Source organism: Scyliorhinus torazame, chromosome 17 (assembly GCF_047496885.1).
Source record: "Scyliorhinus torazame isolate Kashiwa2021f chromosome 17, sScyTor2.1, whole genome shotgun sequence".
In the NCBI taxonomy this organism is placed as follows: domain Eukaryota; kingdom Metazoa; phylum Chordata; class Chondrichthyes; order Carcharhiniformes; family Scyliorhinidae; genus Scyliorhinus; species Scyliorhinus torazame.
Window position 1 is genome coordinate 30,484,410 of NC_092723.1, and position 15,454 is coordinate 30,499,863.

General features: G+C 42.3%; 1 protein-coding gene across 1 annotated transcript in view; it reads right to left on the reverse strand.

The window, feature by feature from the left end:
* Window positions 1–8,892: 8,892 nt before the first annotated feature.
* LOC140394572 (plexin-A2-like) overlaps window positions 8,893–15,454 on the reverse strand; it is a 107,609-nt gene continuing 101,047 nt past the window's right edge. The window contains exon 12 of the mRNA XM_072481928.1: window positions 8,893–14,284. Coding sequence (XP_072338029.1) covers window positions 14,189–14,284 — 96 coding nt within the window. The 3' untranslated portion in view covers window positions 8,893–14,188. The remainder of the gene's footprint in view (window positions 14,285–15,454) is intronic.

Genomic DNA, 15,454 nt, shown 5'->3' on the forward strand with positions numbered 1-15,454 from the left:
CAACAGTAGATTTTGCATTTGTTCAATCAGCGTTTTCGCATTGTACAAGGTGCAATTGACAGGACCTACATTTTGTGTGTCCGTGGACATGTAGTGAAATATTCGGGAATAGAAAGATCTTACCTATGAACTTTCGAAATGATGTAAATCAAATGAAAATCAAGCACTGAATGAAAGATCTGCAAATTCACATAACTCACTCATTCTGAGCCAATTATGTCTGATAAGAATTTTTAACGAGTGTTAGCTAAGATGAGCATGAGGTCAGGTGTAATGCCTGGATCTGGTATGTCTCTTGTGGGGACCATGAATTGCATTCAATTTGAATTGGTTTTTGGAGCAGGCAAGGAGCTGGATTAGGGGTCTGCCCTGTCCACACTCTGAGCTCTGCCTTTGTAACTCTGATAAAGTAATTTTAAAAATATCTGTAAGGGTTTGGAAGGGGCTGGGGGTGATCTGTGCACCTGTTATAACACTGCCTATTCGCCACTAATCTCCAAAATCCAATCTGAATGAGCTACAATCAAGCACATACTAGGTCAAGGGGGATTACCGAGGAAATGTTTGGGCTGTCTGGGCAAAGATTTGATGTTTATATTGACCTGGGAATGGTTTTGCAGTACACTGTTGACAGAGCTGGCAAATTAATTGTGGTCCGTTCACAAAATCCCCCTCGCTACAGGCATCATAGTGGCTTTCTTTATGAGTGGAGCTCCACTAGACAGATGAAGTGCAGGATATATGTGATCAGTCAGTAAGTGAACTGCCACGACTGCAGCTGGGACTAATATGTTAGGCCCTCATTGATGGCTTTCTCAATGCAGAGCAGCAGGAGCATCTCCAACAGGCCAGCCTTACAATTACTGGAATTTGGCAATTAACTTGTCTTGACTGGCTGGCCAGCTCCCAGTGTAGATGAATATTCCCCTGTATGGATGTTGACACTGAACATGTAATCAGAAAATGAAACACACTCTGCAAGGGTTCAGGGAACTAATTAGTGTCCATTGTAAGTGTATCTCTAATATGTGCAATGCGCTGAACCTCTATGCGATTAGTTTTTGCAGCAGACGAACTACCATATTTACTATGCTAAAAATTACTTCTGAATACACGTCTAATGGAAGGGGCAAATGTGAGGTGATCCGTGCATGATCTTGGGATTCTGGTGTGACATGACCTCCCCATCTGATTCTGGAGCTAAATGCCCAGGACATGTGCCTGAATGTTTGGTGTTGCTTGTACAGGGACTGCTTTCAGGAACAATTTGTGACACAGAGACTGGACAGGACGGAGCATGAAGAATGAGATGGCTGTTTCTGTTCTGCTAATAATGGTACTGATCGGGTCCACAGCCCTATGGCAGCATGGTACAGTGCTCTAGCACAGGAGCGGAATCCTTGACTTAATGCTGTTGACAAACTGCCGCCAAGCTCACTGAAGACTGCTGCTGCAGTGTCCTAGATTTTGTCCCTCAGCACCTTGAAAGCAGCAAGTACATCATCCATGAGAGATGCATTTCTGCTCGATTTACCCACATGGGAAAGGTATCACCTACAGGCAGGCAATGTGACAGAACGCAGCCACCTTCTGAAGGTTTTAACTGAATCATTTGTGACAGCTCAGATCTGAACTGAGGAGGATTTTATGTAACTTTCCAAAATACTTTCGAAATAAATGTTGAGCGATTGAAGGGAAATAGAGACTGCATCCCTGTCCAAAAAAAGAGCAACAGACAAAGCATAAAATTAAAGATCAATCACTTTTACCAGATTCTTTGGTTTTAAATGTGCAAGGCCTGAGTTAATGAATGTGCAGTGTGGTTCTGGGTCAGGGGGCGGGCTCCTTGCTCTCAGTTCAGCCGAGGCCCTTGAGGGACCCGTCTTAGGAGCTGTTGTTCATGTTGCTGCAGGGGCAGACTGACCCTGGTTACTTTCTGCCAATAAGGGCCTATTGTGGGTGTGACTATCCATGTGGTATGATTGCGAGGCAGTATGAGTACAGGGTGGGATGTCTTTTGGTACAGTGGGGAGCATTCCTACCACCTAGCCAGAAGTTCCACGTTCAACTCCCACCCCAGGACTTAATGGCCATTGGAAAATGTGTTCACAATGTGGCCACGCAGATTGATTATCAACCTGTACATCTTCCAATATAACGTTATGGCAGGTAGTAAGAGCAGGAAGGTCTCCTGATCATCCACGCGTGATACAGAGCAGTACCCCATAAGCCATAACCTCTGGCGAAGGGCTAGCAACTGGTACAGGAAAAACTAGCTGCTGAACAAGATAGAGACATATACATCATCTTCCTCCTGGATCACTGGACATAGGACAGTCTGCAACTCTAAAATGGGAGGAAATATAGACCAAGTTACTAATGCTGGACCCGAACTCTAGTTAGTCACAGTAATAAACAGTTGCAATGCAGCCGAGAGCACTGGCCAGCTTGGTGAAGTCCTGATCTGTATTTCTGTGCTGTTCACAAAAAAAGCATACAGACATATAAATTAGGAAAAGGAGTCGGCCATTCGGCCCTTGTGTCTGCTCCACCATTCAAGAAGCTATGGCTGATCTGATTGGACTTCAACTGCACAATCCGCCTACCCCTGGAGCTCACGACAAGAGATATTCCCCCCCCCCTCCCCCCTCACCCCCCTCATTGTTGGGCACCAGTCATAGCTTCTACTCCAGAAGGGTGATGTCCATTAATTCCTTTGTTGTTGGTGCAGTGTGCGGGATAGAAAGTGAGAGAAGCCTGTGTTTAGCACAGGGCTAAATCGCTGGCTTTGAAAGCAGACCAAGGCAGGCCAGCAGCACGGTTCAATTCCCGTAACAGCCTCCCCGAACAGGCGCCGGAATGTGGCGACAAGGGGCTTTTAACAGTAACTTCATTTGAAGCCTACTTGTGACAATAAGCGATTTTCATTTCATTTCATTTTGAGTGTTACTCAATACTTGCCCTATCATCTGAAGTAGGATAGTAATTTTTCTAACTTTGAATTGGGGGGGGGGGGGTTATCCAAGAATGTGGATCATGCTCCAGTCTGGTTCCTGCAACATCCATAGAATCTCCACAGTGGAGAAGGTGGCCATTCGGCCCATCGACTCTGCACTAACACCTAGAAAGTGTATCTTTCCCTAGCCCATACCCTGAACCTATCCCTGTAACCCCACCTAACCTTTTTGGACACGAAGGGGCAATTTAGCATGGCCAATCCACCTAACATGCACATCTTTGGGCTGTGGGAGGAAAATGGAGCACCCGGAGGAAACCCACACAGAAACAGAAAGTGGAAACTCCACACAGTCACCCAAGGTCGGAATTGAACCTGGGTCTCTGGTGCTGTGAGGCAGCAGTGCTATCGAGGATTTGTTCAGTGGAGGGTTTCGGGATGGGTATGGAGCATCTACACTGCAGCCATAAAGCGCAAATTCTGTATAAATTAAAATCTCTAAAACCATTAGATGGAGGAGCAGAAGTGGGCCATTCAGCCTATTACATCTGCTCCGCCATTCAATGCGACCATGATAATCCTCAACTCCATTTTCAGCCTTATCCCATAACTCTCGATTCGCTCTTCCATTAAAAATCTCTCCATCTCAGCCTTGAACATACTTAACAACCCAACTTCTACAGTTCTCTGCGGCAAAGAATTCAACAGATTCACTACCCTTGCAGAGAAAAAGCTCCTCCTCATCTCTGTCTTAAATGGGAGACCCCTTACTCTGAGATTATGCCCTCTGGTTCTAGACTCACCCACCAGAGTAAACAACCTCTCAGCATCTACCCTGTCAATCCCCCTGAGAATCCTATATGGCTCAGTAAGGTTGCTTCTCATTCTTCTAAACTCCAATGAGTACAGGCCCAGCTTACTCAAGCTCGCCTCATAAGCAAATCCCTCCACACTCAGGATCAACGCAGTGAACCTTCTCTGGACTGCCTCCAATGCCAGTATATTTTTTCTTAGATAAGGGTGGATAGCTGTTCATAGTATTCTAGATAAAGTCTAACTAATGTCTTGTATAGTTTTAGCAAGAATTCTCTATTCTTATACTTCATTCCCTTTTGAAATAAAGACCAACATTCCACTTGCCTTCCCTATTACCTGCTGAACCCATATGCTAGCTTTTCATAATTTATGCATGGGTCCGGCCCCCAATCCCTCGGTGTTGCAGCTTTCTGCAGTCTTTCTCCATTTAAGTAATATCGCGCCCATTTATTCTTCCTACCAAATTGCATAACTTCACGTTTTTCTTGTTATCTTCCATCTGCCAAGTTTTTGCCCATTCACTCAACCAGCCTATAATCTCTCTGCAGACTCTTTTGTGTCATCCTTACCACTTGTCTTCCTACCTAATTTTGTGTCATCCGCAAACTTGGCAAAAGTACATTCACTTCCCTCGTCCAAGTCATTAACATATATTGTAAATAATTGTGGCCCCAGCACTGATCCATGTGGTCCCAGGTTCGATCACTGGCTTGGGTCACTGTCTGTGCAGAGCCTGCATGTTTTCCCCATGTCTGCGTGCATTTCCTCTGGGTGCGCCAGTTTCCTCCCATAAGTCCCGAAGGACGTGCTGTTAGGTGAATTGGACATTCTGAATTCTCCGTCTGTGTACCCAAACAGGCGCCAGAATGTGAAGACTAGGGGCTTTTCACAGTAACTTCATTGCAGTGTTAATGTAAGCCCACTTGTGACAATAAAGATTATTATAAGATTATCTTAAATTGTTTACACAATTTGAAAGTATGAAAATGCTTTTCGTTTTTGTAAAACGTTCGTACATTTCTCATTAGTCAAAAACACTTATATTAAACCTGAACAGAGCAGAGAAACACACCTCGGTGTTTCTCAGGGCACGAACTACTGGGATTAAACAGATTAACAATTAGACGCATATAACAATTTCCTGACTATCGATTTAATCCTTTAATCTGGAGTTGTCTTAAATTATTGTCATTGTGGGCTACAGAAGAAAATCATAGAGACTTATGAAGTTTCAACCCACAATTATCTTAATGTTCCAAAGGGCAGCACGTTGGCACAGTAGTTAGCACGGCTACCTCACGGCGCCGAGGTCGCAGGTTCGATCCCGGCCCCGGGTCACTGTCCGTGTGGAGTTTGTACATTCTCCCCGTGTTTGTGTGGGTTTCACCCCCACAACCCAAAGATGTGCAGGGTAGGTGGATTGGCTATGCTAAATTGCCCCTTAATTGGAAAAAATGAATTGGGCACTCTAAATTTATTTAAATTAAAAAAAAAAAAAATCTTAATGTTCCAATTTAGTATCGATTCACGAGTTCAAACAGGAATAATTGATCAATCAGAAATATAAATGCAGATAGGACTGAAATGTTTGATCTGTGATGACCAAATTACAGGGGTTTGTAGATGGGAGGGGGTGTCGCATATATATCTCACAAATCCACGTCCTGATAATCTGATTGAATCTTTTGCAACTATGGCAACTATGTTTGCAAGTCTTTTGCCTGTCCCACTTTATTATACTTGCTTTTGTTCATCTACCTCTGTCCTCCTTTTGTATTTCTGCTTCAAAACACCCATTAAATGAAATACTTTAATATTGGAGGAGTGTTAAAATAAAGACTTGCATTTATATCGCGTTTCTCATTACTGTTAGATTCCCCACTTTACAGTCAAAGTGCTTTTGAAGTCTAGTCAATGTAGGAATTTGTAAACTGCAGACAATATGTGCACAGTAAACTCCTCCAAAAGCAGTGAGATAATGACCAGATAATATGTTTTTGTGATCTTGATCGTAGGATTATTAGCCAGGACATGGAAAGGACTGATTGTATTAATATAGCGCCTTTCATGGCTAGCAGACACCTCACAGCCAATGAAATACAATGAGGATACGTCTCCTGCTCTTTTCTGAAACACTGCTTTTTACATCCGCCAAGGCGGCTTTGGTTTGACGTCGCATCTGAAAGACACTCCCAAGAGTGCGGCACACCTTCAATAGCCTTGATTTTTGTGCTCAAGAGCTGGAGTGGGTCTTGAAACCAGAACTTTGTTCCCACTGCCTCCAGATTTGTCTGGACAGAATTGAAGTAGAAAGTGAAGTCGTAAATATCGGCCTGATCAAATACAACATCACTTTTGGTGGGTAATAAAGCAACAAACAATAAACTAATGGCATCTGAATCAGGTTTTGTTCCAATTACCTGAAAGGAGATGTGAATAGTTTGAGTAATTCATTCATCCTTCTCTGTTGCTTACTATCAAAGTTGGCCATTTTGTTTTATGTGACAATTAAAAGATGCTCCACCACATTTATAAAAAAAACAAGTCAATGAAACTCACTGCAAAATATAGTCCAAGGTGTTGATTTATGGTAAAATATAGCTTTTTGTATATGAGAAACGATAATCAAGATTTTAAGAAGGCACCATTTATTGAAGGTGGATTCACCATGTTTAAAAAAAAATCACAACTGGTCACACTTATGAAAGGTCCTATTTGAAAAATATCACATCCCAAAAATGTCCAATCTGTGATTTCTAAAGTCTGTCAGTTTGTTGTATAGATACATTGCAACTTCACTATTCTTATTATTCTAACTTTCCAAGGGCAGTGCTTTGTGGTAGTACATGTCAGGTCACTCTGACTGCTAATAGTCGCCCAAAATGTCAGACTATGAAATGAACTTAGGAACTGTTAAAATAAAACAGGGAATCTTTCAATGGCGAGGAATTCGAAAACTTTTTTGTAAAAATGGTACAAATTTAAAAGCTCATATTTTGCAGGCTATGTAGGGTATAATAAAGAAATTTCAAATTGAGATGCTAAACAGATGCATTGTGCATTATTGAGTGGTCTTTATTGGTTGCCAATGTGGAAGCACATATGTGGTTATTGTGCTAGCTGCAAAATGTACACCTATACTCCAGAATAAGTCAGTCACCTTCAGGTCAACAGAATATCAAACAGAGAAGGAAATAATAGCGTTTTTCAAACCGTTTTTTCCCTGGGACCCACTTTAGCCAACCGGCCGATCTTCGGGACCCGCGCCGGCTGACCTTCGTGATCCATGCCACTTTCGCTTGGCCAGTCTAGCGTGAGTCAAGAGAGTGTTTGGGTAAGTTTTCTTGCAAGGGAAGGAAATCATCTAGTTTTCCTGTTCTTAATCACTATCCAGTAGTCCCTGGTGCATTGAATGTGTTTCATGCTGAGTGAGGATAGAATCAGACATGGCTGTGATGGCCTTCCAATTTCACAGTCCAGGTTTACACATGAAGATTAGTTACTCATGAGAGATACTGGAGGGCCACCAATAATTGTGAACCTGCATTCATCGTGGGACACTGCCTCGAGGAAAAAAAATAAGCAAAGGAAGATGTCTGAGGAGAGGAGAACAAAGAGGAGATATTACCGGGCGAGAGACATGTGGTTCCTGTAAATAAACAGCCATAAAACTGAAGATAGATATTAAAATCTTGATTTAAAATTGGTTTAAATGCAATTCAATTACTCAATGCACGTTTATTCAACTTCAAAGTACAATATTAGAAACAAGTTAATCAATATTGATGAATGCTGACAACACTAAAATTGCTCCACAGACAACTGACAAGCTCCCTATTCTGGACCTGTGCACACGCATACACACCACAGGTGTAAGAAACTTGTTACTGAATGAGTACAAGCTGCATCGCGAGCATTGCGCTGACCCACACTAACAGAAATGGCCAAGACAGTTTGAGAGAGCTTGTCATCTGAAAACCAGCTATTTCTGATATTACTTATGCCAACAAAAGAGGTGTCAAAAAGGAATAAGAACTGTCACTTCATGTAAGCAACTCGAATTTTCACTGTCTGTAACTTGGATAAACATTTTGCAGGGATTCATTTTTTTAAAAAAAGTCATATCTATTTGATCAGGGGAATCTCAAATCATATCCAATCGCATTGCCCCAATGCCTGATTGGGTCGTCTCCACATTTATTTTTAATTCTAATCTAGATTGACGAAATTTACAAGTTTTGTTTCAACATATATTTACCTCTAAATTCTCCAGGTGTGTTTTTGAGTGATTATAAAGTTTGTCCAGGTTGATTTAATGTTTCTACTTGAGCTAAAGAGAGATCTCCCAGAGTATTCTTACTACTCCCTGAACCTGGGTTTGTGCTCTGACAATCTGACTCTCACATCTTCTGAGCTTGGCGTTGAGCTCTCTGATAGTCTCCTTCTGATTCACGAAAGTCTCATTCTGCTGCAGGATGGTCTCTCAGAGATTAAGTATGATCCCCTTGATGCCATTCACCAGACAATCGTTCTGAGTCAGGGAAGAGCACATGGGGTCCATGGCCAGGGGACGGAAGCACTGGGCGAACTCTTGGGTCACAGCTTTGGCCAAGATGAAGGAGAGGGCGGGACATGGTTTTTGAAGTGGAGCCGCCGTCGGGAAAGGGGTGGTGGTGGTGGGGGAGGGGGAAACTGCGAGGTTCACTGGAGCGACATTTTAAAATGCCCCCATACTATTATTAGTTTCATTGGCGACATAGCTCAGATGCCACGATGTTGAGCTGCAATCAGTTTCAAAAATTCTTGGGGGCTTCAAACTCTCCCATTATTGTGACTACAAGGAGACACTTAGAAACCTCCATCACACTGTTACCTTTTCTGCCAGATAATAATTCGCGTTGCTCATCCCTTTCCTCCGTCAAATAATTGCTCCCTCTAGAGGACCAAATTGATATTTTCCCTGTAGGCATCTGGATGTTGCCATTGGGAAACTTTGCGTTCGCGGCTGATGGGTGCAGCAAGAACCACCCTATCTTTCCGGGAACGCCGTGACCCTTCAGACACACACCCGCAGGTCACGACCCACACTTTGAAAAACCCCCAAATAATATATTCGGTAATGTTTTATCAAGTTACCTTTATTTATCTACAACAACAGTACAAAGTGATTCTGGCTTGCAAAATAGGAGTGATTCGTATTTACAATAGGTACACAATATAACAAACAGGACCAATTTTAAATAGTTGACTGTTTTTTTCTCTCACATATCTCTCTTTTCGTTTTGAGCTGACAAGACAATGAACTCTCTCCTTTGTGTAACACAGAACTCCAGTGTTTCATTGTGAGATAGGCAAAGGGTCAGAAATGGAGGTCAGACATTAAAGGTGAGGGATACTCTGAATACACAGATGCTGGAGATAACTCAGAAGATAAATCATTGATGAAACCAGTTAAAATCTATTGATGCCAGCTTTGTACAGCTCTATGTTCTCTCTTAATAATAAAGCTTGTCTGAAGTTGTCTTAGCTGCACTAATAAGGAAACACACGGATACAAAATGGTATGCTTTGCATCCATTTTCCTTGTGTAAACCTGCATTTAATCACTCACTTTTGTTTTGTTTTTATAAATTTTGTGTACCCAATTAATTTTTTCCAATTAAGGGACAATTTAGTGTGGCCAATCCACCTAACCTGCACATCTTTGGGTTGTGGGGGCGAAACCCACGCAAACACAGGGAGAATGTGCAAACTTCACATGCACAGAGCCGGGATCAAACCTGGGACCTCGGCGCCATGAGGCAGCAATGCTAACCACTGTGCCACCATGCTGCCCGTTAATTACTCACTTTTATCACTATACTGTCTTTTTTTTAAAAAAAAACTTTGTCAATCTTTTGAAAAGTGCTGTCTGGAATTGTCCTGCAAGAATTTGTTTTACGTTTTTCTTTACGTTACTTTTTAGAAACCTCTTCAATACTGTGTGTTCTGGGTTATCTAACAATGTCTGAATATCTGCAAGATGGAGATACGTTATATTTACTTGCTCTGTATTTATGTTAACATTGCAGTGTCCTGTTTCAAATTATCGGAATGTCAATTTCACATCAATTTCTGACACACTGAACCAACAAACTTGGGATATCATGTACTTGAGTGAATTTTCTTCGCTGTGCATCCTAAAGAATTTAAAATATTGTCTGAAGTTACAGAAATGTCAATAACCAATTTGTGATGAAGGATTCTAGAACAAATGCGTTTAAGGTATTATTGAATAGTAATCATGGATGAATGGTAGCTCAGTAGGTGGTAACTGAGAAGCAGCCTGACTGATTGCCCTTAATTGCAAGCTACTGTATCCAGGCTTCTCGATTATTGCTTAAATGAGGGCTATGATTAAACATTTCAGAATTTAACCAGAAACCAGTGTACAGTTGAGTGCACCTACTCAACATGCTAATGTGATACATTCAAATTTGTGACAAGGTCTTGACATTCACAGATTGTTATCAAGCTCCAAATTTCTAACCAAGCAATGATTTAGCTGTCCTGTTACTTGCAGATCTGATTCTATTCACCTCTTTAATCCACCCAATCAACTGCACGGGTATGGATTCCATTGTACATTTTATTTCGTTACATATTTCAACACAAGTTTTGCCAGTGCCTTACTTGGTAGATGCACTCGCAGGTGTGTTACTGAATAGAACACCCCAGACAGGTCCATGCTCCCGAATCAGCTAGGCATTGGCAGGATGATGTTGTGTTATTATGCTCGGTATCAGTTTCTATGGATTAACCCTCCATTCTTGGTCACTGTCTGGTGGATCATTGCTGGAAAGTTGGACGGTGGTTCAGAGTTGGATGACCCCACAATCAACAGACTACCCAAAAATCACAAGACTACCAACACCAAGGGTCTGCCTGTCAGCATTGAGCAACGCCATTAACACTGAAGTAGTAAATGCAGAAAAATGTGTTACAAAAGAAAGGAACTGAGACAATATGGTGCGAGAGTCACTGGTTCTGCAGCTGTGGGACAATTATGCTACTGTACTCAGTTCGGAACATGTTCAAGTTTTAGCAGAAGTGGAACAGGATTTCCTATTAATACTTTCAGGAGTGGCCAGTTGGTTTCTTACTTTGTGCTCAAAAATAGTTAGAACTGTTGTTATTCCCCTCCAAAGGTAGATGGTAGCACCAGAAGCACCATGATTTATTCTGCCAGCTAATAAGTGTAAGATAGACTTTGTGCAGCCCAATTTTAACTGTGCCGCAAGTGAATATATATATTATATATATATATATATATATATATAGAGAGAGAGTTAAAATCTTGCCTGTGATATTCATTCAAATGTCCATCATCAAACTTCCCTTTATTTTTGTTTCATCGTGTAATAGAATAAAAAGTAGCAAGGATGGAGCTAAGGTTGAATGGTTGAGGTGTTCGGAGAGGCAGATATAGCTGACTGGGCACGCCGCAGCGAAGTCAGTGATATCTTCATTGCGGATTTGTTTTTGCATCAGACTCAAGATGGCAATGGGAATTTAAGTGTGAAATTAGCAAACTTGTATCCAAAATTGGCTGATCTTGAAGTGACTGCGGTGGCCGGGAAAAGCGGGGGGTCCCTGTAAGCCATCTGATTGTTCACCAACCCAAAATTCCCCACTCAGGCTGCACACCCTCTCAACATTTCGAGCATGGCTGCCCAAAAGACTTTAAAGGGCTGCACATTTAAATTACACACATACTGTGTAAACAAAAAAAAAGGCTCGACACCTCCCTGGTTCCACTGCTGAAAGACAAACTATTCAGTGAAGGTAGTGTCCTTTATTCTTTGCATGAAGATATTGTCCTCATAACATGAACCGCACCCTGCAGTGCTGAATGGCACATAAAGGAATAGCATCTACATGTCTGCTTAATGACTCCTCAGCCTCATTTACAACCCCCCCCCCCCCCACTAAGAGCTGCATTATGTTGGGTTATGACTAATAACATGACAAACAAATGAAAAGAACAATTTTCCAAATGAAATTGTTGCATGTTATATGGGATCAAGTGCCGTCAATCCTCAAGACATTGACGCTCAATTTTTTTTGTTTTTGTTACTGATCCACGCTTTCGAAACATCAGGTTGAACCGTATCAAAACACCATTAACATCTTCTCACAAATGTGCAAATAACACTATCCACTTCTTTGTATAAGAATCGAATTACGAGAGAAACAAGCACAACAGCAATAAAAAGCAGTTGTGGGTTTTTGATCCCACACTGAGGTATGATCAATATTTACAACATCTATACACTTTGTGGCACTAGGACATGCACTTTTAAAACCTTTGGTTTATTCAATGCGAAATTGAAAAGACGACTGGTTGGGGAGAATTTTTCGGCAAACTGCTGTAGATATTTGATGTCAAGAGACAGTATCCATTTTGCAGATAGAGAATGAAATGTTTTTAAAATAAAGTCTTTGGTAGCAAAGCATTCATGATGCTTGCTTCGCACCATGTGTTGAAAGTCCAGGCCTTCCCTCTGAATAATAAATAGCCTGTGCCAGAACATCTGGCTGGGTACGTTTCCACTGTACTCACTCACATCTAAGCGGAAAGCAAAGCATCTCACATCTGAGGTACAAGCCCACTTTGCTTCCTAGCTGGAACTTCCTGCTAGGCTGACCAATAAGTGATGCTCAGACTGAATGGACTTAAGTACAGACATGTTTGTCTACTTTTCCAACTAAATAGGGAGATAAAGGCAGTAAGTGAGCAAGGCGAGATGGAAAGAAGACAATAGGAAAAGAACTAAAAAGGTTCATTGTATTCCCTTTGGAGAACTACTTTAATTCTCCTCAGATGACTTGTGGCAACTCTACAAACTCAAAGCATATTTCGTGCGACGACTTCCAAATATCATCAATAGTGCCACAAATCCACCAACGTGCACACGTAGAAACCAAGACAACAACACTGATACTCGGCAAACAGCATTGTTATCTTTCAAGCAGGCTTTAAATGATCAAGCGGGAGCAAGAGATGGCAATGTTTTGTGGTATGACACTCTCACTGAAGGCTACACAGCTGCTCACATAGATTGTCAGCTGTTTCACGTTCACCTTTTTCCACCTGATTCACTTTTTACTGATGCAGATTTCGACAACCGACCAACTTTAGATGGAGGATATTGCCTCTAGAACTGGGGTTTGACCAATACCTCCGTTAGCTCCTTCCTTGTGATTTGATGAAAGGACAAAAAAAAAAAAAGTGAATCCCCCGCTGAGGTGAGAAATTTCTCCAAATTCCTTTTCTTTATTTCACACCACAGTTTGGTAGAAAAACCCATTAAACATGTAATGCCTTGTAACAGTGAAATTAAGCACTGTGGTCGGGATCACGAAAATGACATGATTGTGATTTACAGGATTATTGAACAACGTGCGAAGGTGACAGATTTTCCTGTACAATTTCTTTGAGTCTTCAATGAGCCACAATGTTACATTCAGGAAGTTAGAATAAAGGAGAAAGCCCTGTATAAACCTTACATTGACCCTTACCGACTGCTTTTACAAGATGAAGTAGTTTGACTAAATAGCAGCACTGACGGAATTTGGATTTGTAAAAAATAAAAGGAAAATGTGTTCTTAAAAAATGACAAACCCATTGGGATGATTGTTTGTTCCCCCCCCCCCCCCCACCACCACCACCACACACACACACACACAAAGATGTGCATTCATGGTTTCTGTCTCGATGTAAAGTTCACGAATGCCCTTTAATACATTATGATACAGGGATGGCACGGATTTCAGAAAGGCAAAATTCTGGAGCCCAAAGAATACGTTTCAATTTGTGAAGTCTGCTGCTCTTCCTGGGGTGCGCTGGCCTCGAACCAATCCCATCTTGCTGGACGGGGCTTTGGTCATTCAACTGTGCGTGATGCTGCTCTGGTTGAAATTGACTCCTTCTGGTGGGTGGGGGCGGGCAAGGTAGAATTCTGCGGTATGGTGCTGACTTCGCATATCCTCTCTTGCTCGTGGCCACATAAGTTGCCTGTAATGCTCATTCGCATAAGGTCCTGTTCAAATTAGCAGTAACCTCACCACGAATATAGCTGTAGCTCCCAAAGGTCGTCCTTTGTAAACATAAACCATTGTACTCCAGGTTATCGCAGCCCTGGTTGCTAGTCGACTAAAGGTAGTGCACTGAAACACAGCCGTACTCACAGAAAAACAAAACAAAGAGGTATCCGACACCTTTCAAACAAAAAATGGCCATGCCAGCCACTTGATATTGTGCAACTTTGGACATAGCATTTAACCACATGATCCATGCTTTGCTCTCCCCCTCTGACGGCTTCTCTTTCTCCAATGAGTTCAATGTTCAGCCACAAGGTCCTGAAAATATAGCTCTCAACTCTCCAGTGACATGGCGACAATCAGTTGCTCTACTTTATATGCCAGCCGTTGCCTCCGCGCTTGTTCATCTTGCTCCAAAGCAGCAGTTATCTAATAAAAAGGAAAGAGAAAAGTGAGACTACAATACAGTCAAAACAGCATTTAATCAAAAGATACTTCATCAGTGGTAAACCTAGAAATTGACAGTTCAGCTCAAATCAGCATTGCAGAGACTGCAAACATGATTCGAGTGCATATTGGGTTTAACATTTCTCTCCAAAGCTGAGTGGCTATGGTTTAATGCCAGGAGAATTTGGTGCTTCTTCTCTTGGGTTGGCAGCTGGCACTGTGCATGAGGGAATGGTGACTCAGATATGCTGATGGATCAATCATGCAGTCCGGTGCTGTTGCCCGAGGCAGATGTTTCAAGAACCATGATTGGATTGGATTGGATTTGTTTATTGTCACGCATACTGAGGTACAGTGAAAAGTATTTTTCTGCGAGCAGCTCAACAGATCATTAAATACATGGGAAAAAAAGGGAATAAAAGAAAATACGCATTAGGGCAACACAACATATACAATGTAACTACATAAGCACTGGCATCGGATGAAGCATACAGGGTGTAGTGTTAATGAGGTCAGTCCATAAGAGGGTCATTTAGGAGTCTGGTGACAGTGGGGAAGAAGCTGTTTTTGAGTCTGTTTGTGCGTCTTCTCAGACTTCTGTATCTCCTGCCCGATGGAAGAAGTTGGAAGAGTAAGCCGGGTGGGAGGGATCTTTGATTATGCTGCCCACTTTCCCCAGGCAGTGGGAGGTGTAGATGGAGTCAATGGATGGGAGGCAGGTTGGTGTGATGGACTGGGCGGTGTTCACGACTCTCTGAAGTTTCTTGCGGTCCTGGGCCGAGCAGTTGCCATACCAGGCTGTGATGCAGCCAGACAGGATGCTTTCTATGGTGCATCTGTAAAGGTTGGTAAGGGTTAATGTGGACATGCTGAATTTCCTTAGTTTCCTGAGGACGTATAGGCACTGTTGTGCTTTCTTGGTGGTGGCGTCGACGTGGGTGGACCAGGACAGATTTTTGGACATGTGAACCCCTAGGAATTTGAAACTGCTAACCATCTCCACCTCGGCCCCGATGATGCTGACAGGGGTGTGTACAGTACTTTGCTTCCTGAAGTCAATGACCAGCTCTTTAGTTTTGCTGGCATTGAGGGAGAGATTGTTGTCGCTACACCACTCCACTAGGTTCTCTATCTCCCGCCTGTATTCTGACA